Source organism: Bufo gargarizans, chromosome 6, assembly GCF_014858855.1.
Source record: "Bufo gargarizans isolate SCDJY-AF-19 chromosome 6, ASM1485885v1, whole genome shotgun sequence".
Lineage (NCBI taxonomy): Eukaryota > Metazoa > Chordata > Amphibia > Anura > Bufonidae > Bufo > Bufo gargarizans.
In genome coordinates this window covers 17,167,242-17,194,497 of record NC_058085.1, presented here as the reverse complement: position 1 = coordinate 17,194,497, position 27,256 = coordinate 17,167,242, and the positions used below count along the sequence as shown (strand labels likewise).

Genomic DNA, 27,256 nt, shown 5'->3' with positions numbered 1-27,256 from the left:
GCAAGCACCATCAGCAACCACATCCACTTCCAGCGTCCAAATGTCCTTACCCCAGCCCTTTGAACGCAAGCGCAAATACCCAGCCAGCCACAGGTCATAGCACTAAATGTGCAGCTTTCCAAATTACTGGCCCTGGAAATGTTGCCTTTTAGGCTTGTGGACACTGAGGCCTTCCGCAGCCTGATGTCGGCGGCCGTCCCACGTCACGCAGTCCCCAGCCGCCACTATTTTTCAAGGTGTGCCATGCCTGCCTTACACCAACATGTGTCCCGTAACGTCACACGTTCCCTGACCTACTGGGAAGGTCCACTTAACCACTGACACATGGACAAGTGCATTTGGCCAGGGACGCTACCTTTCCCTGGCGGCACACTGGGTGAACGTTGTGGAGGCCGGGAGTGAGTCGTACCCTGGGATGGCACAGGTGCTACCAACTCCAAGGATTGCAGGCCCTACATCGATCAGGGTTTCTGCCAGCACCTACGCTATTGGCTCCAACCCCCACTTCTCCCCCACCTCCAAATTATCTGCGTGCAGCACCAGTCAGCCATTAGTCGGTAGCTGGAAGCAGTGTAGCACTGCAGTGGGGAAGTGGCAACAGGCCCTGTGGAAGCTGATATGCTTAGGGGACAAACAGCACACAGCCGCAGAGCTGTGGCAGGGGATAAGAGACCAGATTGAGCTGTGGCTCTCGCCACTCAACCTAGAACCAGGCATGGTTTTCTGGCCGTAACTTGGTGGCGACTTTGGAGCTTGGCAAGCTCACACACATCCTATGCCTAGCCCATGTCTTAAACTTAGTGGTTCAGCAGTTTCTCAAAACCTACCCCAATTTGCCTGAGCTACTGGTGAAGGTGCGCTCCGTGTGTGCACATTTCCGCAAGTCATCAACAGCTCCCGCTGGTCTGTCAACACTGCAGCAGCGCTGGAAATTGCCAGCTCACCGGCTGTTGTGCGACACGAGCACGCGCTGGAACTCCACGTTCCACATATAGGCCAGGCTTTGTGAGCAACAGAGGGCAGTAGTGGAATACCAGCTGCAACATGGTCGTCTCCTTTCCAGTCAGCTTTCTCTCATCACAAGCCATATGGTTTTTGGAAGGCAGATTTTGCTGGACTGGTTTTTTGACACCATGTCCCATTTGAAGCTCCCCTGATGCACCCCTAGAGTAGAAACTCCAAAAAAGTGACCCCATTTTAGAAACTACGGGATAGGGTGGCAGTTTAGGGTACATATGATTTTTGGTTGCTCTATATTACACTTTTTGTGAGGCAAGGTAACAAGAAATAGCTGTTTTGGCACCGTTTTTTGTTGTTGTTATTTACAACATTTATCTGACAGGTTAGATCATGTGGTATTTTTATATACCAGGTTGTCACGGACTCAGCGATACCGAATATGTATACTTGTTTTTTATTTATGTAAGTTTTACACAATGATTTCATTTTTGAAACAAAAAAATCATGTTTTAGTGTTTCCATTGTCTGAGAGCCATAGTTTTTTCAGTTTTTGGGCGATTATCTTGGATAGGGTATGATTTTTGCAGGATGAGATGAAGGTTTGATTGGCACTATTTTGGGGTGCTATTGACTTTTTGATTGCTTGCTATTACACTTTTTGTGATGTAAGGTAACAAAAAATGGCTTTTTTTACACCGTTTTATTTTTTTTACGGTATTCACCTGAGGGGTTAGGTCATGTGATATTTTTATAGAGCAAGTTACTACGGACGCGACGATACCTAATATGTATACTTTTTTATTTATGTAAGTTTTACACAATAATATCATTTTTGAAACCAAAAAAATAATCATGTTTTAGTGTCTCCATATTCTAAAGAGCCAAAGTTTTTTCAGTTTTTGGGCGATTATCTTATGTAGGATCTCATTTTTTGCGGGATGAGATGATGGTTTGATTGGCACTATTTTGGGGTGCATATTACTTTTTGTGATTTGTGATGTAAGGTGAAAAAAAATTGTTTAATTAGCACAGTTTTTATTTTTTATTTTTTACGGTCTTCATCTGAGAGGTTAGGTCATGTGCTATTTTTATAGAGCCGGTTGATACGGACGCGGCGATACCTATCATATACCCTGACAGGAATACAGATCAGCACACACTCCATGTAACTATCAAACAGCGGTTGCTACTATTGGCAACAGCAGATAGTTTACTACAGGAGACAAACACATATAAACTTTCTCTACCGTAACCTGACAGTTTTAAAGTATATTCCCTTATTAGAATTTGTGTTTCACTATCTTAATCAATAATTAATGAAGATATATTTTTAGCATTAGTTAGAGACCCCTACAGGGATTATTTTTGGTCTTATGACCGCTTGTGATATTTGATTACTACATCCCGAGGGTCCCTAAATAGGGCGTTTGTTTGTTTCATAGTAATACAGTGTGTATTACTCATACAGCTTCCGGCCTGTGAGATCCAGGGGGCTGGACCTCACAGACTATTCACCGGAAGGCAGCGCGATGCCTTCCTTAGGCATCGCGCTGCCTTCCATGCCATCGGGTCCCCCCTACAGCCCCACGGGGACCCGATGGCACCGCCGCCCGCAACATAAAAAGCCGCAAACCGCAGGTCTGAATTGACCTGCGGTTTGCGGAGATCGCCGACACGGGGGAAGGGTCACAAGACGTACCGGTACGTCATGTGTCCTTAAGTACCGGGACAACATGCCGTATCGGTACTCATGTGTCCTGAAGAGGTTAAAGACTGTTTTAATTGTCGGGGTAGACGGACTGTAGAAAGTCAGTTCCTTGTCAGAAAAAATTACATTTGCTTCAAGCCGCCATTTACTTTTATCACATTGCATGCTCACAAAACCAGCCATTACAATTATACACTGCTGATAGGTGGAACAGTCGGCCTTCAAAGAATACTTGTAAAAGGAGTTTCACTGTTCAGACAATAACCCGTCTGCAGATCTTATGTGTTTGGGGTGGCAAATTCCAATTAACAATGTCACAGGTAAGAAAACAACACAACCCTCCAACACAAACCACATAACAGTAAAATAAGAAAACAAGATGGAAGATATCATTAGGTTGATACTTAGCTTTGGGGGAAAGCTGGGTAATAACTCGGTAAAGATATCCAACACTGGGAAAGGTGGGTAATAACTCGGTGAAGATATCCAACACTGGTAAAGGTGGGAAATAACTCGGTGAAGATATCTGACACTGGGAAAGCTGGGTAAAAAGTCAGTGTAGATCGCAAATATTCTAAATCGCGAATTTTTATTGCGAATTTTCTATGCAAAAGGCTACACTAATAAGCTTGTCATAACACTCATAGTCTAATATTCTTGTCAGAAGACTATAAAACCAATAGATGGCGCTATTGAGTTATGAACAGCGCCATCTATTGGTTTCATAGTCTTCTGACAAATCTATTATTCTGTTGTCATAAGACTGTGAAACCAATAGATAGCGCTGTTCACAACTCAATAGCGCCATCTATTGGCTTGCATAGTCTTATGACAGCTGAAAAACAAGGCAGATTCTGCTCATTTGCATGTCTTTCCCATAAGCCCATGTTTATGCAAATTAGTTTTTACATGACAAAACTGTATAGAAAGGTTATTAAATATTATCTTAGGACAATCAGAAAACTTTTTGTCACCCTAATGATATTGATCTAGGTGCACAGGTCCACCCAACAGATGCAAAATAACTATGAGGTTTACTGGTTCTCAGTCAGATGAGAGCTGGTTAGGAACATCTCATAGTGCACAAGGCTGCCATTGTAAGGTATGCTGGCTGTTATCTGTCTCATGGATAGATTGACGGTTTGCACATACCTGGCTTTTGGCATATAGACTTTGTGTGGTTGTCTATTGTATGTTGTACATAATTGGAGTCTAAAATGCATCCAGCTATCCTATTAATGCTGTTTCCAAACCATTTTGATGGGGTTTCCATCAATTTCTAACCTTTTTTTTATAAACCAGACACCTGCTTCTCTTCCGAGAAAACACACGAGCATACCGATGTGTTTGGCCAGAGCACCCAAGTGCTCGCTCAACACTAAAAGGGACTAGTGGATGTCAAAAGGAGGGACTGCAAATAAGGAAGGCCTAATACAGTTCCAAGGGTTCTTAGGTCCCCCTACCCCATGTGGGAATTAACTCTGGAAGAGGCAGTATTGGCCGGTTTGCAGACAGTCAGAGACAGTGACACACGGGATTAAGTCCAAGCAAAATTCTACCTTATTGTGGTTTCAACAGCAAAACAAAGGGCCTTTACATTTCAGGCAAACACAAAAAGAAATCCTGCTCATCTGTGCACTACCTAAACAGTGTTTCACTAACTGTCCTATACACGGTACTGTCAGCCCTGAAGTTCCTCTCACAGCAAGTTACTCACAAGCACCAGCATATCAATCCCAGTTCTTTTCCAGCTCTCAGTCCAGCCTCTTTTATGAAAGTACTGCAGGTGCAGCTAATCAGAGACAGCAGGCTAGAACTCTTACCAGAAGTGGACTGCGGATTGGGGAACCCACCCAACTCTTCCCCAATCCAAAACTCCAGGCTTTATGTTGGCTTTTTACAAAGCCACTTCAGGAAAGCTTGGGCTTTCCACTACATACTCGGCACTCCCTGGAGCTTAAACTGCATATGACAGGATTCTGGGGGAAAAATACCATCGCCATCAATCACTCTACCTGTCACTGTCTCACATACCCTCCCCCTCTGTTTGAACCTGTGGGGTCAGACACTTCTAGCTATCAGACAATGTGTTCTAGACAGAGAATCTGCATTTCCTTGTAGCTTTCCTGCTCTGTGCTCAACGGAAAAGTAAACATTTTATAAAGTGAGAAACTACCTTGTCACTCGTGCATTTCTCTCTTTTTGCTGACTAATCCATGCAAGTGGAGAGTGGTCAACCTAAAGTGGCGACCCAACAGATAGTACTTAAGTGAGTCCAGTGCCCACTTAATTGCTAAGCACTCCAGTTCAACAATGCTATAATTTTTTTCCAGCAGAAGGCCTATATCTGGCAACAATGTAAGTAGGAAGAGAGACTATATAGTAGCTAGGGGTGGCAGACAAATAACAGCTGAAAGGAAAACTACCAATACCTAGATAGGACCAAAGGGATCGCAAACCAAAACCGGAAAACCTGGACTGGAATCCATTCCTACAATTAGGTCATGGAGCAATACCTTGAAATCGAGCGAGTAGCTACCCTCTATGACCTTCTGAACCCAGGCACCACAAGGTCAGTGAATGGTCGTGACATTGGGGCTGGAATAGGCAGATTGTTATCCTTTTATATCAGGCCCTAGTTTTTTGCTTCACCAGGTATGGTTGAAAGATACACTATTCCCATAGATTTACGATGTGTCATGCAGACAGACTTACTCTCATCAGTGGTAGCCCCTCTCTATATTACTACCCCTGTGCTGTCCCATGCTCAGAGGTATGTGGAGCATCCTTAAAAATGATTTTAGGGATTTAGGTCACAAGCTTATGGCAAGGACCTCAAACGCAGTGTTTTCCAAAATACTACCTGTACCACGAGCCACACAAGAAAGGCAGCGGGAGATTAGGGAGGTTAACAAGTGGCTCAAGAACTGGTGTAGGAAGGAGGGGTTTGGGTTCCTGGAGAACTGGGCCGACTCCTCTGTTGGCTTCAGGCTCTATCGTAGGTATGGGCTGCACTTCAATGGGGGAGGGGCAGCTGTTTTGGGGGAGAAGATGGATAGAAGGTTGGAGGATTGTTTAAACTAGGGACTGAGGGGAGGGTAATTACGTTATAGGAGGGGGAGATAGTGCAGATAGAGACCTGGGGCAAGGTAATGGGACTGGGGTAGGAATGGAAGGAGGGAGTAGAACAGTTCGGAAGGAAAGGTGTAGGGTAAAAAATATACATAAACCTCTTAATTGTATGTATACTAATGCCAGAAGCCTGACTAATAAAACTGGTGAACTGGAATTAGTGATGTGTGAGGAGGACTATGACATAGTGGGAATAACTGAGACATGGCTGGATGATAGCTATGACTGGGCGGTTAACATACAGGGATACAGTCTGTTTAGAAAGGATTGTCAAAACTGGAGAGGGGGAGGGGTCTGCCTTTATGTAAAGTCCGGTCTAAAGCTTACACTCAGGGAAGATATAAGTGAGGGACATGAACATGTGGAGTCACTGTGAGTAGAAATACATGGAGAAAAAAAAAACAATAATAAATTAGTAATAGGAGTTTACTATAAACCACCTAATATCCCAGAGTCCACAGAAAATCTACTACTAAACGAAATAGACGAGGCTGCAAATCATAATAAGGTGGTTATTATAGGGGACATCAACTACCCAGATATAGACTGGGAAACTGAATCCTGTACATCTCATAAAGGAAACAGGTTCTTGGCAATAACCAAAGACTATTACCTTTCCCAACTGGTTCAGGACCCGACTAGAGGGCCATACTGGACTTAGTATTAGCTAAAATCGACCTGACAGAACAACAGATGTGCAGGTCGGGGGACACCTGGGAAATTGTCATTCAAAAGAGTGTTTCTTCAGGGAGGAACAAAAAAAACAAACTTCAAAAAAGCTAAATTTAGCCAACTAAGAGAGGCCATAGGCCTAACTAACTGGGACAAAGTCCTCAACAACAATGGGAATAAAAGGTTAAGGAACAAGAAAAGGTGGGGCGTGGCCTGACTGGGGATGTGAGTGGACATGCAGAGCTGAGCTCCCGGCTGAACATCCTGTAATCTATTCTTCTCCCCGTCCATCTGGGGCTGTAACGGCTCACCGATACAACGGAGTGCTTCCCCAGGGGTCCTGCTACCGTACCGCTCCGCCATGCGCCGTCAAAAGACCAAAGAGTAGGAGGGAAAGGACGGTGAAAGAGCCACCCCAGCAAGGCAAGATGGCGCCGGACAGTCAGTGAAGCTGCTGGATGTGGCAGCGCGACTGGAAAAGTTTGCTCACACCACTGAATCTGTTCATCCTGCGCCGGCCCTGAACGCATACACTGCCGCTGTTAAGAAGAATTCTCCAGTGCCTCCATCGCAAGATGACATTTCAGAGGACTCTGAGGTCAGTGATCTTAATGGCAAGATGGCCGCCTCAGCGCTTGAGCCTACTATCAAGGATGTCTTTTCAGCGGTGTTACAACACAATAATGCAATCACTGCGCTTACTACCAATGTGGGTGGCCTGAAAGAGGATATAGGGCTACTAAGGCAAGACATGAGGCAAGTCAAAGAGCGTATGAGTGAAATGGAGGGCCGCTAAAGTGATTTGGAAGACCAAATGCCGCCAGTTAAAAGGGACATGAAGCGGGTGATTCACAATGTCACCATGATTATCTCCAAAACTGACGACCTGGAAAACAGGCTGCGGCGAAATAATGTGTGCATGATTGGTGTACCATAATGTACTGAAGGAACAGATGCTGTTACATTTGTGGAAAAGTGGCTAACAGAAAAAATAGGAAAGGAAAAGCTGTCTCCTCTGTTTGCTGTGGAACGGGCACACAGGGTGCCGTTTCGCCCCCCACCACCAGATGCACCACCGCGCCCTTTATTGCTTAGAGTCCTCCATTTTCGTGACCGGGATGCAATTTTGAGAGGAGCAAGAGACTGCACTGATTTGTCTATTGATGGGAACCGGATCTCTTTGTTTCCTGACTTCTCACCTGACGTCCAAAAGAAGCGTGCACGTTTTATTGATGTTAAACGCAGACTGCGACTATTACAGCTTCCATATTTTTTCTGCTATATCCTGCGAAACTGCGAGTCGTGGCGTAAGATAAAACGCACTTATTTGAGGATCCGGGTGCGGCATGTCAGTGGTTGGATTCCACTGAAAAGGATTTAAGGGAGGGCACTTAATCTGCTGATTGCCACAAGTTATTATGCTATCACCTTCTACCTTTTGTCTATATGCCAGTTGATAAATGCGGGGTCATGTTGGTTAGATGCCTGCAAATAATAATGTGGGGGGCAGACTGAGTGCTTGAGTCAATGATTTGCCCAGTACCGGAGATGGCATTTATTAATATCTGTTCTTTTCATCAGTTAGGAGTGTTATACTATAAGGGGGAGATCTGACATATGCTAGCATAGCCGGGAATGTATGCCACTTGCTAGTTTTTATTCAACGTTCCCCTTGTTTGCTATTACATATTTGTTTGTATGGCCCAAGTTCAGGAAATTATTTTCCCCAGGGTTTCACGTGTATGTGAAATGTCTCTATTTGTTATGTATAGGTTAGGAAGGGGAGGGGGGGTGGGAGGGACTGTGAGACCTTATTGACTAGACACCAGTGGTTACATGTATATGACCGGGACAAGGCTGCTTACGGACCTGTACTGCTATGGTTTAAAAACATAAATGGGTACCCTTAGAGTAATTGCCTGGAATGTGAGGGGGCTGCATCAACCTGCTAAACGTAATGCCGTCTTTTATGTCTTGCAAACGTATCAACCGGAAATTCTGTGCCTCTCAGAAACTCATCTCACTTCTGAGAGAACACATCTTATTCATAAGGCTTGGGTGGCACAGAAGTTTCATTCTTCCTATTCCACGCAGTCGAGAGGGGTGAGCGTGTTGGTGCATAGAAATGTTCCCTTTATATCGAGGGAGGTACATGTGGATGATGAGGGTCGCTTTATATGTATTAACTGTTCGGTGTTTCATCACCAGATGATACTAGTGGCAGTTCATATACCTTCCCCATATTCCTGTGAAGTTCTCAAAAAAGTATTATCCTTCACTTCCAAATTGCCAGTTCTCATAATATGTTTTTGGACAAATCCCTAGATAAATTCCAATCTGATAGTGGGGCCTCTGGCCCTTCTCTATCCTCATTAGCCAAGACGCTCGCTGAAATAGACTTGTATGATTTGTGGAGGTCCAGAAATCCCGGTGTGAAGCAATACTGCTACTCATTATCACATAGTTCTCTTTCTAGGATAGATCTCGCTGTGGGATCTAAGGGAGTGTTAGATAAGGTCCAGGATGTTAGGTACTTACCCCGTAGTATTTCTGACCCACTCCCTGTTATTGGTAGTAATGGATTTAGGGAGAGGGATATTGGGTCTGAGACAACCATGGCAACTAAACCCTTTTTGGATCCAGTTAGTTGATACTGGTGCTGTGATATCTGCTACTCTGACTGACTTTTTTTTACCAATAATGAAGGTTCAGTTAGTCACTCTATTATCTGGGATACAATGAAAGCTTATATTAGAGGGATATACATTAAACTGATTAGTTCCCATAAAACTAAAAGCAGGGCACCTACAACAGAACTGCTGGATAGAGTTCAGACTACGGAAGCTAAGTACATCTCTGACACCTCCCTAGAAAATTCCTCGCATTGGACGGAGGCGGAGATCTACTGAAGGAACATTAGTAGGGCTGGGGACAAACAATTTTTTAAGACTCAACATTATTTTATGGAAGTGGAATGTACGGGCCACCTACTAGCTACTATTATTAAGACCCAATCGGGCCCATCTTGTGTATTGGGAATCACTAATAAAATGGGCGTACAGGTATCGGGAGATGATAACATAATGAACATATTCCATGAGCACTATGCAGATATCTATAAGTCCAGACTAGGGATTGACTGTAGTGACAGAGAGCAATACCTGCATAATATCCAGATGCCCAGCCTGTCTGATGATCAGGGGTTATTACTTGATGGGGACATTCGATTGGAAGAGATGGTATTGGCGGTGCAGTCGCTTCCTAACGGAAAAGCACCTGGGGGAGATGGTCTGCCTGGGGAATTCTACAAAAAACATCAAGAAGTTTTGCTCCCGCATCTCCTACAGGTGTTTAATGAATCTTATAGGACAGGTATTTTACCTAGCTCTATGAGAGAAGCATTGGTGGTGGTGATCCCTAAACCAGATAAGGATCCCAATATGGTAGATTCATATAGACCCATCTCACTCTTAACAGTAGATATAAAAGTGTTGGCCAAGGTACTTGCTAATAGGCTCCTGAATGTTATCTCCCACATTATACATGAAGATCAGTGCGGGTTTATGCCAGGAAAATCCATGTTATTAAACCTTAGGCGTCTGTTCCTCAATATTCATTTGAGGGGAACAGAATGGGATGTGGGATGCCCTGCAGTGGTCTCTTTAGACGCCGCAAAGGCCTTTGTTAGTGTTGAGTGGGAATACTTATGGGCGGTTATGGCCAAACTAGGATTCGGCCCTGGATACATTAATTGGGTAAAATTGCTCTATAGTCAACCGAGAGCTAGGCTGCGAATAAATGGTAAGCTATCCCCAATGATGAAACTGGAGAGAGGCACCAGGCAGGGATGCCCTTTGTCACCCCCTCCTGTTTGCCATTGCTATAGAGCCCCAGGCTTGTATTTTGCGTTCTACGCCACTGATTCGAAGGTCTGGAGAGGGGGGCGGCGGAGGAAAGAGTCTCGCTATATGCGGACGATATGTTATTATATGTGGGTGATCTGACATCATCAATAGATCCCATTATATCGTTAATCTCAGACTTTGGAAAAGTCTGGTTTATTAATCAATTGGAACAAGTCAGTTATTCTTCCGCTGTCCCCTCTTCCGGAATCTCTTTGCTAAGATCATGTTAACCTGAAAGTGGTCTCCTCCTTTAAATATCTTGGAGTTACTATTTCAGTCCAGCCCCGATCTTATGTAGCGAATAACCTAGTACCACTAATGGATAGATTTAAACAGAAAGCGGTTACCTGGCATAAGCTTCCATTGTCAATTATAGGTAGAGGTAATCTTCTTAAGATGATATGGATACCGCAATTGCTCTACATATTGCATAACTCACCAGTATGGATTCCCATGCATTATTATTATAAGTTACAGAGAATATTTAGATCCTTGTTTTGGAAAAATAAAAATAGTAGAATCCAATATGAAACATTACGGCGTGGTAAAGAAGCGGGGGGACTGGCGTTACCTAACCCCTTTATATATTTCTTAGCAGCTCAGTTGCAACACTTTAAGGACTGGGGGTCCCTGAGAGAGATGGGAAGATGTGGAGAATTGGTGAAGTGGGCATCTGGGGTCTGCCAGCCTATTTTGATTATGGAGAAAGATTTACCTGACTCTTTTAAACCCCTCCCAGTAGTAGGATTAATGAGGAGGGTCTGGGGAAAAGTTAGAGAAATTCTGGGTGTTCAGGAACTATTGGACCTGTCTCCTGTTTGGAATAACCCTCATTTAATAGAATTGTCCAAACTTCAGGGATTTTCTGATTGGGAACGTGAATGACTATGGAATTTAGGTCAACTATATTCACAAGGTATCCTAAAACAATTTGCATAACTTTGCACTGAATATGGCCTAGTGTCTACCCATTTCTATAAATACCTTCAGTTACGGCACGCTATTAGTTCACAGGATAAAGTGCACCCCCTACAATTTGTATCACATCTCATGCTTAAAAAAAATGGATAGAACCAGGTCCTGTAAAAGGAGCTATTTTGGATGCTTATAATACTTTGCTATATGAGCAGCTGAAAAAATATTCGCAAAAAGTTAAAGTGGAAGTAGGAGAGGGATGTGGGCCCCATCTCAGACAGCCAATGGGAAGAAATTCTTGCACAGATTCATACTCTAACCCCTAGCGAAGCGGCTAGACTGTCTCAACTCTATATGATACACAGGGTATATAGAACTCCAATCTTCCTATAGAAGGTGGGATATAGATCTGACTCCAAGTGTCCGAAATGTGGGGAAGAAGGGTCCGGATTGCTCCATATGCTGTGGAATTGCAGTGCGCTATAGGGCTATTGTACAGATATAATCAATTTATTAAACAACATTTATAGTGCTAATTATAATGTGGATCCTAGGTTTTGCTTGCTTGGTATGTTAGCTTCAGATAACTTGCCACCAAATGTTACAATCGGAATCAACAGAATCTTATATCATGCACGCAAAACCCTAGCTGCTAAATGGATACAACCGCTTCCCCCAAGCATATCGGAATTAATTACCAGAATTAATACAGTCATAAGATTGGTAAGAGGAGTATACATGAAGCGTAATAGCATGTCGAAATTTTATACCGTTTGGGGCCCCTGGATTGACAGATCTGGAGTTTGTAATTGTCATGGTCTTACCTTCCTGCTGTTCTCCTTCGTTTGACATGTGCTGGCGGCCATCTTGGTTTCTGGGTTTCTTGTAGCCTCCCACCCTGCGGCTTCTCCTTCCCACTGGGAGGAGCTGGATGCCTGGCTCATATATATAGGAGGTCTGTGGCTTCAGTTCCTTGCTTGGTCCTCCTGTGCTCACATGCTTCTAAGACTGCTGCTGCTTCTGGTTCCTGATCCTGGCCTCGTCTGACTACCCTGCTGGTTCCTGATCCTGGCTTCGTCTGACTACCCTGCTGGTTCCTGATCCTGGCTTCGTCTGACTACCCTTCTGGTTCCTGATCTCTGGTTTCGCAAGACCCTGCTTCGGTTTAGCCATCCGTTTGGACTTTTGCCTTACAGCTTTATTTTCAATAAAGCCTTCTTATTTCCACTCATCTCTTGTGTACGTCTGGTTCATGGTTCCATGACATTAGGACCAAGCCATGAATTCTGACGGTACAGGGCCATCCTCGCTACCTACGCTGGTTGCCAGACTTGATCAGCAGGATCACCTGTTGGGTCGGTTCGCTGTGGCGTTGCAAACCCTGCTTGAACGCACGGCTCATTTAGCTTCCGTTGCCGATGGGTCGGTTGTCGCTTCTGGGCCCGCTCCTACTGCCGCTCCGGTTGTTGCGCCAGAGTCTACCCCGACACCTGTTGCTGCGCCTGCGGTGTTTCGGGGTATGACCGGTTCTGCCCCCCTTCCACAGCGCTTTGGGGGAGAGCCAACTCAGTGCCGAGGTTTCCTTAACCAGGTGGGCATTTATTTCGAGTTGCTGCCACATGCCTTTCCTACTGAGAGATCAAAGGTGGGCTTCTTGATCTCGCTGCTCTCGGACAAGGCCTTGGCCTGGGCCAGCCCTTTATGGGAGAACAACAATCCGGTGGTTGCCGAGTTTTCCGGTTTTGTTGCTTCTCTTCGGAAAGTATTCGATGTGCCGGCTCGTGCTGCCTCTGCTGCGAAGCTCCTTATGTCCATCAGACAGGGTTCACGATCCGTAGCTGAATACGCCATTGAGTTTCGTACCCTGGCAGCAGAGGTGGGCTGGAATAATGAGGCTCTGGTCGCTGCTTTCTCTCATGGTCTCTCGGATGCCTTGAAGGATGAGGTTGCAGCTAAGGACCTACCAGTGGAGCTCGAGTCTCTTATTTCTTTCCTGATTTTGATTGACACCAGACTCAGGGAGAGACCTTCCTTTAAGGAGAGCCTGCGGAGGTCTTCTAACAGATTGGCGTCTACATTTGCTGTCCCACCCGTGCCTCCCTCTCCTCCCACGCCTCCTGGGGATGACTTGTCTGGGGGTGAACCCATGCAGCTGGGGTTTGCTCGCCTGTCCGAGGGGGAGAGGGTACTCCGGAGACGCGAGGGCCGATGCATGTACTGTGGTCTCGGTGGGCATTTTCGGTTGGCATGCCCGAACCGTCCGGGAAACGCTCGCACCTGAGATCCTGTCGGGGGCAGATCTTGGGTGGAGTCTCCGCGTCCCCGGTTTCCCGTGTTGACAAACCACTGATTACTGTTGTCCTCTCCTGGGTCGGGGGCTCGGTGACGACCCAGGCGTTGGTGGACTCTGGTGCTGGTGGTTTGTTCATTGATAGTGTGTTCGCTGCCGCCAATTCCATTCCTCTGCAGCCTCGAGGTTCCCCACTGGCTCTTGAGGCGATAGACGGCAGACCCCTTTTGCCGCCACACGTGACTCAGGAGACCCTTCCAGTGGGGATGGCCATTGGTGCCGTTCACAGAGAGTCGGTCTGTCTCCAGGTTATTTCGTCTCCACACTACTCGGTGGTCTTGGGGTACCCCTGGCTCCAGAAGCATAATCCGACTTTCGATTGGAGATCGGCCGAGATCCTCTCGTGGTCACCGCAGTGTGGGGCTAGTTGCATCCATGGGCCTGTCAAGTTGCTGTGTACTTCCTCGGACTCTCTGTTGCCTCCTGAATACGAGGAGTACCGGGATGTATTCAATAAGGTGCGTGCGGTTGCCCTACCTCCGCACCGCCCATACGATTGTGCCATAGAGTTACAATCTGGTGCCGTTCCTCCTCGTGGCAAAGTCTATCCACTGTCGGTAGCGGAGAATGAGGCCATGGAGGAGTACGTGAGGGAGGCGCTTTCACGCGGACACATTCGCAAATCCTCGTCCCCGGCAGGGGCTGGATTTTTCTTTGTGAAAAAGAAGGGCGGTGAGTTGAGGCCTTGCATCGATTACAGGGGTCTCAATCGCATCACGATCAAGAACGCTTACCCGATACCCTTGATTTCCGAGCTGTTCGATCGCCTCAAAGGGGCCACGGTCTTTACCAAACTCGACCTGAGGGCGGCATATAACCTGGTAAGGATCAAGGCGGGCGATGAGTGGAAGACCGCGTTTAACACCAGGACCGGTCATTATGAATCCTTGGTTATGCCCTTTGGGTTGTGCAATGCGCCCGCAGTCTTCCAGGAATTCATCAACGATGTTTTCCGTGACCTGTTGCAGCAGTGTGTGGTGGTCTATTTGGATGACATCTTGGTATATTCTGAATCCATGGAGGCCCACATTCTGGATGTCAGACGAGTGTTGCAACGGTTACGAGAGAACAAGCTGTTCGGTAAGCTTGAGAAATGCGAATTTCACCGATCCCAGGTAACCTTCTTAGGTTACATCATTTCCGCTGAGGGGTTCTCCGTGGACCCTGAGAAGGTTTCGGCTGTCGTACAGTGGCCCCAGCCCAGTGGTCTTCGTGCCCTGCAGCGCTTTTTGGGCTTCGCCAATTATTATCGGAAGTTCATCAGGGACTTTTCCATGCTAGCCAAGCCTCTCACGGATCTGACCAGGAAGGGCAGTAATCCACAGGTCTGGTCGCTCGAGGCCATCCGAGCTTTTTAGGCTCTAAAGTCCGCCTTTGTGTCGGCTCCGATTCTGTCGCATCCCAACCCTGGGTTGCCTTTTGTCCTCGAGGTGGACGCGTCTGAGACGGGAGTAGGCGCCCTCCTGTCTCAGCGTAGAACACCAGAGGGTCCTCTGCTTCCTTGTGGGTTTTACTCCCGGAAACTGTCTTCCGCGGAGTGCAACTATCAGATTGGTGACAGGGAGTTATTGGCCATCGTGCAGGCCCTTAAAGAATGGAGGCACTTGCTCGAGGGCTCGGTGGTTCCGGTTCTCATCCTGACGGACCACAAGAATCTGACCTACCTCTCTGAGGCCAAGAGATTGACACCACGTCAGGCCAGATGGGCTCTGTTCTTGTCACGTTTTAATTACGTGGTCTCCTACCTACCCGGTTCCAAGAACATCAGAGCGGATGCCTTATCACGGCAGTACTCCGAGCTGTCCGGGGAGGAGTCGATTCCGACTTCGGTCATACCTCCGAATCAGATCCTGGCCGCCATTCGCACCAGCCTGACCTCTCCCCTGGGTGAGCAGATTTTGGCGGCTCAATCTGGTGCTCCCTCTGGGAGACCCAACGGCAGATGTTTTGTGCCTGAGGAGTTGCGCACCCGGTTGTTGCGAACCTACCATAACTCCAAGGCCGCGGGGCATCCTGGAAAGAATCAGCTGTCCTGGGCTGTTTCACGTCTGTTCTGGTGGCCTTCTCTACGTTCCGACATCGCCGCATATGTAGCGGCATGCTCCGTTTGTGCCCAGAGTAAGTCCCCTCGGCACCTTCCGTTGGGCCTTTTGCAACCCATAGCCACCGGGGAGCGTCCATGGTCACACCTGGGGATGGATTTCATTGTGGACCTCCCTGCATCCCGAGGCCATACGGTCATTCTCATGATTGTGGATCGGTTTTCCAAAATGTGCCACTGTGTTCCTCTCAAGAAGTTACCCTCTGCACAAGAGTTGGCCTCGATTTTTGCCAGGGAGGTCTTCCGGTTGCACGGTTTGCCCAAGGAGATTGTGTCGGATCGGGGGAGTCAGTTTGTGTCCAGGTTCTGGCGCGCCTTTTGCTCCCAGTTGGGGATTCATCTCTCTTTCTCCTCGGCCTACCACCCTCAGTCCAATGGGGCCGCAGAACGATCCAATCAGGCCTTGGAGCAATTCCTTCGTTGCTATGTCTCCGATCACCAAGACAATTGGGTTGACCTCCTGCCTTGGGCTGAGTTTGCCAGGAACACGGCGGTGAACTCTTCCTCTGGGACGTCTCCCTTCATGGCCAATTATGGGTTCCAACCTGCCGTGTTACCGGAGGTATTCTCTCCCCAGGATATTCCGGCTGTGGAGGATCACCTTTCCGTCCTACGTGCTTCTTGGGTACAGATCCAGAGGTCCCTTGAGGTCTCTGCGCAGCGCCAGAGACTCCAGGCTGATCGCAGACGAGCGCCCGCTCCTTCCTACCAGGTCGGAGACCGCGTATGGTTGTCCACCCGCAACCTCAACCTTCGAGTGCCCACTCCCAAGCTGGCGCCTCGCTTTGTTGGTCCCTTCCGAGTGCTTCGCAGGGTAAACCCGGTAGCCTATGCCCTTGCGCTTCCTCCTGGCATGCGGATCTCCAACGTGTTTCATGTCTCCCTGTTGAAGCCACTGGTGTGTAATCGTTTCACTTCCTCAATTCCTCGGCCTCGTCCGGTCCAAGTGGGCAATCGTGAGGAGTATGAGGTGAGCAATATCCTGGACTCACGCCTGGTCCGCGGCCGGGTGCAGTTTTTGGTCCATTGGCGTGGTTATGGTCCAGAGGAGCGTTCCTGGGTTCCCTCCGCAGATGTCCATGCTCCTGCCTTGCTCCGAGCCTTCCACGCACGCTTCCCTCAGAAACCGTTCCTTACTCCGCGGAGGAGGGGCCCTTGAGGGGGAGGTACTGTCATGGTCTTACCTTCCTGCTGTTCTCCTTCGTTTGACATGTGCTGGCGGCCATCTTGGTTTCTGGGTTTCTTGTAGCCTCCCACCCTGCGGCTTCTCCTTCCCACTGGGAGGAGCTGGATGCCTGGCTCATATATATAGGAGGTCTGTGGCTTCAGTTCCTTGCTTGGTCCTCCTGTGCTCACATGCTTCTAAGACTGCTGCTGCTTCTGGTTCCTGATCCTGGCCTCGTCTGACTACCCTGCTGGTTCCTGATCCTGGCTTCGTCTGACTACCCTGCTGGTTCCTGATCCTGGCTTCGTCTGACTACCCTTCTGGTTCCTGATCTCTGGTTTCGCAAGACCCTGCTTCGGTTTAGCCATCCGTTTGGACTTTTGCCTTACAGCTTTATTTTCAATAAAGCCTTCTTATTTCCACTCATCTCTTGTGTACGTCTGGTTCATGGTTCCATGACAGTAATACATGGCTAACTAGTCTGAGGCTAGCCCGGGAGGGGAGAGATGGGGCCGATTGTGCTTGTTTAAGCCTAGTGTGCTGAAGCTTTATAGTGCATAGGTGATGTCATGGTCTGTTACTAAAACAAATAGGTCTTACACATGTTTATGCTTATCTACTCACAACAAGGTCTCACAGTGGGTGGGGGGAGGGGAGTATGGTTGTTGGGATCTTTATGTTAAGGATCCTGTTTATTGATTATCCTGTTTTGTACAATGAGTATTTTTGCTCTGTGTTGAACATAATATATGACACAAGAATTTTGTAAAATGATATTGTTTATTTTTACAAAATAATACAAATTTATCAGATTTAAAAAAAAAGGAAGAAAAAAACAATTTGGATAAATAAAGATGTAAAGAAAGCAATAAATGACAAAAAGAAAGCATTTAAAAATCACTAAAACAGGAGGGCAGCGAGGAAGCATAAAAAAACTACAAGGAAAAAAATTTAATATGTAAAAGACAAATAAAAGCAGCCAAACTATAGACATAGAGATTCATTGCCAAAGAGAGTAAAACTAACCCAAACATTTTCTTCAATTGTATAAATGGTAAAAAGTATAAATCTGAAGGTGTTGGCCCTTTACAGAGTAATGAGAGGGAAGTTGCAGAGAGCGATGAGGAAAAAGCAAAGCTATTAAATATTTTCTTCTCCACTGTATTCAGTGAAGAAAATAAACTGTCAGATGAAATGCAGAATGTAAAAGTAAATTCCCCATTAAAAGTGCCCTGTCTGACCCACGAAGAAGTACAATGGCATCTTAAAGAGATTATAAAATGGACAAATTGCTACGACCAGATGGCAGACACCACCGTATCCTAAGAGAATTAGGTAATGTCAAAGCCAGACCCTTATTTCTGATATTTAAGGACTCTATACTGACAGAAAATGTGTTGCCAATATTCAAAAAGGGTCCAAATACAGAGCCCAGAAACTATAGGCCGGTAAGTTTAACATCTGTCGTGGGTAAACTGAAGGTTTCCTAAGAGATGCTATCTTGGAGAACCTCAATGAAAATAAGCAAATAACGCCATATCAGCATGGCTTCATGAGGGATCAGTCATGTCAAACTAATTTAATCAGTTTCTATGAGGAGGTAAGTTCTAGACTTTACAGCGATGAATCAATGGATGTCGTATATCTGGACTTCTCTAAAGCATTTGACACTGTACTACATAAAAGTTTGGTATATAAAATAAGAATGCTTGGACTGGGAGAAAATGTCTGCATGTGGGTAGGTAACTGGCTCAGTGATAGAAAACAGAGGGTGGTTATTAATAGTACACACACAGATTAGGTCACTGTCACTAGTGGAGTACCTCAGGGGTCAGTATTGGGCCCTATTCTCTTCAATATATTTATTAATGATCTTGTAGAAGGCTTGCACAGTAAAATATAATTTGTTTGCAGATGACACTAAACTGTGTAAAGTAATTAACACGGAAGACTACAGTATACTGCTACAGAGGGATCTGGATAGATTGGAGGCTTGGGCAGAGAAGTGGCAGATGAGGTTTAACACTGACAAATGTAAGGTTATGCACATGGGAAGGAATAATGCAAGTCACCTGTACATACTAAATGGTAAAACACTGGGTAAGGCCTAGTTCACACGAACGTGTGTGACCCGTGATCGTGCTGCGGGCCGCAATGCACGATCGCCGGCCGTAGGTCAGCCGCATCGGATCGCGGACCCATTCACTTTAATGGGTCCGCGATCCGCCCGTTCCGCAAAAAGATAGGACATGTTCTATCTTTTTGCGAAACGGAAGTACAGGACGCAACCCCACGGAAGAACTCCGTAGTGCTTCCGAGTGGTCCCGTTCCGTGCGGCCGTTCCGCAATTCCGGTTTTGCGGACCCATTGAAGTGAATGCACACGGAACTGTGGCCGTGTATTGCGGCCCGCAATACGGCCACGGGTCACACACGTTTGTGTGAACTAGGCCTAACACTGACATGGAAAAGGACCTAGGAATTTTAGTGAACAGCACACTAAGCTGTAGAAACCAGTGTCAGGCAGCTGCGGCCAAGGGCAATTAGATGATGGGTTGCATCAAAAGGGGCATAGATGCACATGATGAGAACATAGTCCTGCCACTTTACAAGTCACCAGTCAGACCACACATCGAGTACTGTGTACAGTTCTGGGCTCCTGTGAACAAGGCAGATATAGCAGATCTGAAGAGGGTTAATAGGAGGGCAACTAAAGTAATAACTGGAATGGGTGAACAACAGTTCCCTGAAAGATTATCAAAATTAGGATTATTCAATTTATAGAAAAGACAACTGAGGGGAGATCTAATAACGATATATAAATACATCAGGGGTCAGTACAGAGATCACTCCCATCATCCATTTATCCCCAGGACTATGACGAGGGGACATCAGAGGAAAGAAGGTTTGTGCACAAACATAAAAGGATTCTTTACGGTAAGAGCAGTGAGACTATGGAGCTCTCTGCCTGAGGAGATGGTGATGGTGAGTTCACTAAAAGAGTTCAAGAGGGGCCTGGATGTATTTCTGGAGTGTAATAATATTACAGGTTATAGCTACTAGAGAGGGGTCGTTGATCCAGGGAGTTATTCTAATTGGAGTCGGGAACAAAGTTTTTTCCCCCTAAAGTGGGGATTTTTTTTTTTTTTGCCTTCCTCTGGATGAAGTTGCAGGATAACAGGCTGGATGGACAGCTTTATATACTATGTTACATCTGTTATTCCACTTGACTGCAAATAACTGTCCTTTTACAAGTGTGAACGATGCCCCTTTTTCCACATGTCTGGACACCAGCTCTTTTCGGAATTCAGCTTTTTTTTGGGACTTTCACATATAGGCCCCTGTATTTGCAGTTTTACCGGAATGGAGGGTCCCCATACCGATCAAAGGCTGGGTGGTCCCTTTGTGAAATTTTTTATTTTTTTTTCTCACCAAACATTTGTGTTTAGAGGAGATATTTTAAAAAAAAAAAAACAGTTTCATTTTTAACTGGATCTGTCCTTTGATTACCAATATTCTTTCAATACAGGAGACTGTTTGTTTGGGGAGCTCTCACAGCGGTCCCAATCATCGCTCCAAGCCCTCAGCTACCACTGGTAACTGAAAGCAAGGCACTGTTTTATCTCCCTGTAAAAAGGAGAATCTGAAGGAATAAAGCCAGTTCGTGACCACCATAAAAACACATAAGGGAGGTCACAAACGGGCTAAGCATGAAGATGGCTTCTCTTATATGTGGGTTTTTTGATGTTTAACAAGAAATGATTTATGGTAGAAACACATATCACATTCTGAACATGAAAATGGCTTCTCCCCTGTGTGAATTCTCAGATGTATAACAAGAGTTGATTTACGGTTAAAACATTTCCCACATTCTGAACATGAAAATGGCTTCTCCCCTGTGTGAATTATCTGATGTTTAAAAAGAGATGATGTATTGGTAAAACATTTCTCACATTCTGAACATGAAAATGGTTTTTCTCCTGTGTGATTTCTCTGATGAATAACAAGAGCTGATTTATGGTTAAAACATTTCCCACATTCTGAACATGAAAATGGCTTATCCCCTGTGTGATTTCTCTGATGGTCAACAAGAGCGGATTTCTGCTTAAAACATTTCCCACATTCTGAACATGAAAATGGCTTATCCCCTGTGTGATTTCTCTGATGTTCAACAAGAGCTGATTTCTGCTTAAAACATTTATCACATTCTGAACATGAAAATGGCTGCTCCCCTGTGTGATTTCTCTGATGTGCAACAAGGTGTGATTTTTGTTTAAAATGTTTCCCACATTCTGAACATGAAAAAGGCTTCTCCCCTGTGTGATTTCTCTGATGTACAACAAGACCTGATTTCATCTTAAAACATTTCCCACATTCTGAACATGAAAATGGCTTCTCCACTGCGTGCTTTTTCTGATGTTTACGAAGAGATGAATTCGAAGGATAACCTTTCCCACATTCTGAACATGAAAATGGCTTCTCCCCTGTGTGAATTCTCTGATGTACAATAAGAGCTGATTTCTGGTGAAAACAAATCCCACATTCTGAACATGAAAATGGCTTCTCCCCTGTGTGAATTCTCAGATGTGCAACAAAAGCTGATTTATATTCAAAACTGTTACCACATTCTGAACATGAAAATGGCTTCTCCCCTGTGTGATTTCTCTCATGTCTAGCAATACCGGATTTAAATCTAAAACATTTTCCACATTCTGAACATGAAAATGGCTTCTCTTTTACGTGAGCTGTTTGATGTTTAGCACCACTTCTGTGACTTTTATTCTGTGTTACAGTCTGTGATGAATCAGAAGATTGGACCTGTTTAAAATAATCAAATGATGCATTGCTGTGACTGGATGAGGGTATATCTTGCATATTAGCATTTTCTTCACATGTATCTCGTGTGATACCACAAACATCTACTTCAAAATCTGAAGATACCAGATGTTTCTCTAAGTTCCTGGTACAGTCATCTGTCAAGAATAAAACACATTTTATTATTGATGAATAACATTAAAATTGTATTGAAGTTTTATAACTTTTCCAATAAAAAAAAAAAATCCACAGAAATTACAAGGCATGGCACAAAATTCAAGTAACATTTGACTAAAACAGTGGTGGCCAAACAGACCACAATCTAATAGTAGACCGAGGGGCATAACTAGAAAACGTTGACTCCCACCTTGAGCAACTTCCCTGCAACCCCCACCCAGTCATTTATCTCCTTAAGGACCCAGGAGGAGAATGCTCGTCCTAAATGGCTTATTGTGCACCAGGAAGAGCATTCTCGTCCTGCGATCCTTTCTATCCCCCATGTGCGGTGCCGCGATCAGCGGCAGGAATCCGGCTGTTACTGACAGCCGGATCCCTGCTGCATCCACCAGCATCGATGATAAGGCCAATGCCGGTGGATCAACCCCTCATATGCCACGGCATATGGGAGGTTTGCGCTCCCTCTCCTTAGCCATCGGATCCTTGTGCTGCGCTGGCGGGGAACCGATTGTTGCCATGGCAGCCCCGATGCCATACACAGGGCCTGCCAGCTACAAAAGCTCAGGAGATCCAGCCTGAGGGTTGGGTCTCCTAGGCAACTGTCAGCGTCTTACTGTGTAAGACGCTGACCGTTCAATTCAGTACAATACAGAAAACTATGGTTCTCAGACTATGGAGACACTAAAACATAATTTTTTGTTGTTGTGTTAAATGTAAAAAATAAAATAAAAAAAGTAGACATATTAGGTATCGACACGTCCGTAACAACCTGCTCTACCACCCAAAAAATGTTAAATAAACTATTTCTCTCTGACTATGGAGACACTAAAACAAAAAATATTATTGTGTAAAACTTAAATAAAATAAATCATACATATTAGGTATTGCCACGTCCGTAACAAACTGCTCTATGAAAATATCACATGATCTAAGCCCTCAGATGAACACCGTAAAAACAATAAAATAGAAACAGTGGCAAAAAAAAGCAATTTTTTTGTCACCTTACATCACAAAAAGTGTAATAAGCAAGCGATCACAAAGTCATACCCACCCTAAAATTGTACCAATCAAACCATCATCTCATCCCACAAAAAATAAGACCCTACCAAAGACAATCGCCCAAAAAATAAACTATAGCTTTCACAATATGGAAACACTAAAACATGATTTTTTTATTATTCAAAAATGCTGTTATTGTGTAAAACTTAAATAAATAAAAAGTATACATATTAGGTATTACCGCGTCCGTAAGAACCTGCTGGATAAAAATATTACATGACCTAAACCCTCAGGTGAACAGCGTAAAAAAAATTAAAGTGTGTCAAAAAAGCCATTTTTTGTCACCTTACATTACAAAAAGTGTAATACCAAGCGATCAAAAAGTCATAGGCACCCAAAAAATAGTACCAGTCATCTCATTCCAAAAAAAAAGTAGACCCTAAATAAGACAGTCGCCCAAAAATTTTAAACATCTAGGTGTTTCAGAATATGGAGAAAAAAGTAGTCGTATTTGGTATTATCGCGTCTGTAACAACCTGCTCTATAAAAATACCACATGATCTAACAGGTCAGATGAATATTGTAAATAACAAAATATAAAAACTGTGCCAAAACAGCTATTTTTTGTTACTTTGCCTCACATAAAGTGTAATATAGAGGAACCAAAAATCATATGCACCCTAAAATAGTACCAACAAAACTGCCACCTTATCCCGTAGTTTCTAAAATGGGGTCATTTTTGGGTGGTTTCTATTATGTAAGCCTCACAACGTGACTTCAGACCTAAACTGGTCCTTAAAAAGTTGGTTTTGGAAATTTTCTGAATAAAAACTCAAGATTTGCTTCTAAACTTCTAAGTCTTCCAACGTCCCCAAAAAATAAAATGGTATTCACAAAATGATCCAAACTTAAAGTAGACATATGGGGAATGTAAAATATTAACTATTTTGGAGTTATTACTATCTATTATAAAAGTAGAGAAATTGAAATTAGGAAATTTTTCTACATTTTTGGTAAATGAAGTACAATATGTGACGAGAAAACATTCTCAGAATGGCCTGGATAAGTAAAAGTATTTTAAAGTTATTATTACCACATAAAATGACACGTCAGATTTGCTAAAAATTGTGTGGTCCTTAAGGGGTTAAAAGATATATAAATAAAACATTTCCTAGCGCTGAACAAGAGGCAACGAATCTCCTCTTAGTGCCCCACACAATAGTTATCTCCCCTCTGTGTCCCTTTCACAGTGGAATGCCCCCTTAGTGCCCTCTTCACAGTACTGATGCTCCCAAAGTGCCCCCACTCAGTAGAATGTCCTCAAGGTCTCCAAACAGTAGTTATGCCCCCAAGTGTCCCCACACAGTAGTTCTGTCCCTTAGTGTTCCCTTTACATCAGTGAAGCTCCTATACTTTGAATAAAGCTGAAAAAGTAATACCGAGCACATCATGCTCTTCCCAGCAGCAGGCAAATATCTGGTGTTAAGTGGAGAGACTTTTTTTGTATGAGCTCTTAAGTGAAAACACGTGAAAAAAAAAGGCCATAAAAAACTGACACATTTTTCAACCATTTTTTCCATTGCTTTCTTGGTCGTCTGGACGTTTTGCATTCATTTTTAACGGCCATTATTTGAGGATGATTTAGATGATTTTTATTTATTTTAAGGGAAAATAATAAAGATCGGGTTCCCATCCCGATCGTGTCTTAGCAACCATGTGTGAAAAATTGCACCGCATCCACACTTGCTTGCATATGCTTGCGATTTTCACGCAGCCCCATTCACTTCTATGGGGCCTGCGTTGCGTGAAAAACGCACAACATAGAGCATGCTGCGATTTTCACGCAATGCACGAGTGATGCGTGAAAATCACAGCTCATGTGCACAGCCCCATAGAAGTGAATGGGTGTGGATTCAGTGCGGGTGCAATGCATTCATCTCACGCATTGCACCCGCGCGGAAAACTTGCCCGTGTGAAAGAGGCCTGAGACTTATCGTAGGGGTAGCACGACCAAGGAGGGTGGAAGGTCTCTGTTGGAGATAGGACTCCTGGACAGAAATACAGGTGACAGGCATCAGTAAAAAACTTTCTCCCAATTTTGCTTCGATTGCAATGATCTAAAAGTATGGCTATCTAGTAGTCATCACCTTGCTTGATGCTAACCATATGCTTGCCAGCATGTAGGCAACCAAGCATGCAGTTTGTTATGGAAGCCTGTGGACCCAGTTATTTAAGACCCCACTGCAATGGTTGGTCATGGCCAATGTCATCGTCGTCATCATCATCATCATATCTATCATACCGAGCGCCAACCTCCTTCCCTAGCTGTGCCTGGGAAAAGTCTATGTCTCCCTGTACCACAAACTTCTCCTCTTCCACTTCCTCCTTTATGCGACTTCGTCCGTCCAGGTTACTATCAGCTACAGGATCCCCAGAAAGCTGTGGAGGTTGTTCTTCCTCTAGTCTTTGTTGCATCAGTGTGAGCATTTGTTCAAATATAAATATCAGGGTGATGCCATGTTAATGCTGGTCTCTACTCTGGTGGCCCTTCGAAGGGGTTGAGTATGCGACATCTGGCCCTGATGAGCCGCCACTGCCTGAGCAACAAACCAACATATGCTCTGCTGTGGTGGTCTTGTGCATCATGTAAATCATTAATATCTTTACGCTGCTCATAGCAATGCTTCAGCATATGTAAGGTGGAATTCAAACTGTACAAAGGCAGACCATTGTGTCACTTCAAGTTCAGCCGCATAAGAATGGCTGGACAGTCCCTGGACATGACCAACATCATCTGCAAGCCACTTTGCTTTTTCAAAATTTGATGCACCACTAAATTTATGATGTGTGCCATGCGGGGAACATGTTTTTTCCCCCAAATGAAGTGTTCCTTCTATTATCACCGACCACGTTGTCCAGTTGTAGACGGAGGAGAGAAATCCAGAAGGAAACTTGCTGCTTGATGCAGATTACCAACTGATCTTTGTAGCTTCTCTTGCCCAAGCTCATCAGCTTTAAAGAGGTTGTGGAGCACCCCCCACTGATGCTGCCACCCTGACAGTTTTTTTTTTCAAATATCGCTCCTACGCCCCACTGTGCCCCCCTGCAGTTTTTCCGCTCAGTATGTTAATATTGAGCATCGGTACAGGAAGGAGGAGACGCCAGGGTTTCTCAATGGGCATTTCCTTCTCCATGGCTGTGCCACGATCCAATCACAGCGGAGAGCATCATAGCCAGGGAGAAAAAAAAAAAAAAAACACAACACATGAAAGGTCCTCTTTAAGATAACATGGCAATGTTGTAGTTTGCACACCTAAAAGGAGGTAGAAAAAAAATAAAATTTTTTCTCTTTCTCGCTTAGTTCATTGGGGGACACAGAACCGTGGGTATAGCTGCTACTGCCACTAGGAGGCGACACTAGGCTGAAAATTGTTAGCTCCTCCTCTGCCAGCTATACCCCCTCCAGCCTGGAGAGAGCATATCAGTTTGTGCCCAAGCAGTAGGAGAAAAATAGAACAATAATGGGTGGGAGCTGTGATCCCCAATGAACTAAACGAGAAAGGGATTTTACAGGCGAGTCCACAAAAATCTTGTTTTCTCGCTCGTAGTATCTGGGGACACAGGACCGTGGGACGTTCCAAAGCAGTCCACGGGGAGGGAAGAACTACACACCCATGAACAACGTCCTCACGGAAGCTTAAGACATCGCTGCCTGCAAGACCTTGCGGCCCAGAGCGGCGTCCGCTGATGCAAAGGTATGCACCTGATAGAACTTATTGAATGTGTGCAAGGAAGCCCAAGTCGTTGCCTTACACAGCTGTGAGGCGAAAGCATGGTGGAAACGAGCCCAACAAGCGCCCACTGCCCTGATCGAGTGGGCCGTGCCCCGGGAGCGGTATGCCTCAGCAATTTCAGAGCGAATTCACCTAGCAATCGTCATCTTAGAGGCTGGCAAGTCTTTGCGGGGACCTTCAGGCACAACGAATAGGGAGTCCGTACGGCGGAATGAACTAGAAAGGGACAGGTAAATCCTCAGAGCCCGAACCGCATTCAGATGATGGACAGCTCGCTCCCTAAGATGTGAGGGAGAGGGGCAAAACGAAGGGAGAACAATGTCTTCGTTGACGTTGAAGGCAGAGACTACCTTCGGCTGAAAAGAAGGTAACGGGCAGTGGAAAACAAGAAAGGGCTCCTTACAAGAAAGCGCTGCCAATTCCGAAACGCACCTGTAGATGCGATTACCACCAGGAATGCAACCTTCCAAAAAAGAATACAGAGGGAAACAGCGTCTAGAGGCTCAAAAGGAGCAGATTGGAGTGAACCAAGGACAAGGTTTAAATCCCAAAAGGGCAAAGGGT

General features: G+C 45.2%; 1 protein-coding gene across 1 annotated transcript in view; it reads right to left on the bottom strand.

Moving 5' to 3' along the window:
* LOC122940402 (zinc finger protein 850-like) overlaps nt 1-27,256 on the bottom strand; it is a 98,624-nt gene that overhangs the window by 64,955 nt on the left and 6,413 nt on the right. The window contains exon 2 of the mRNA XM_044297068.1: nt 20,710-21,880. Coding sequence (XP_044153003.1) covers nt 20,710-21,782 — 1,073 coding nt within the window. The 5' untranslated portion in view covers nt 21,783-21,880. The remainder of the gene's footprint in view (nt 1-20,709; nt 21,881-27,256) is intronic.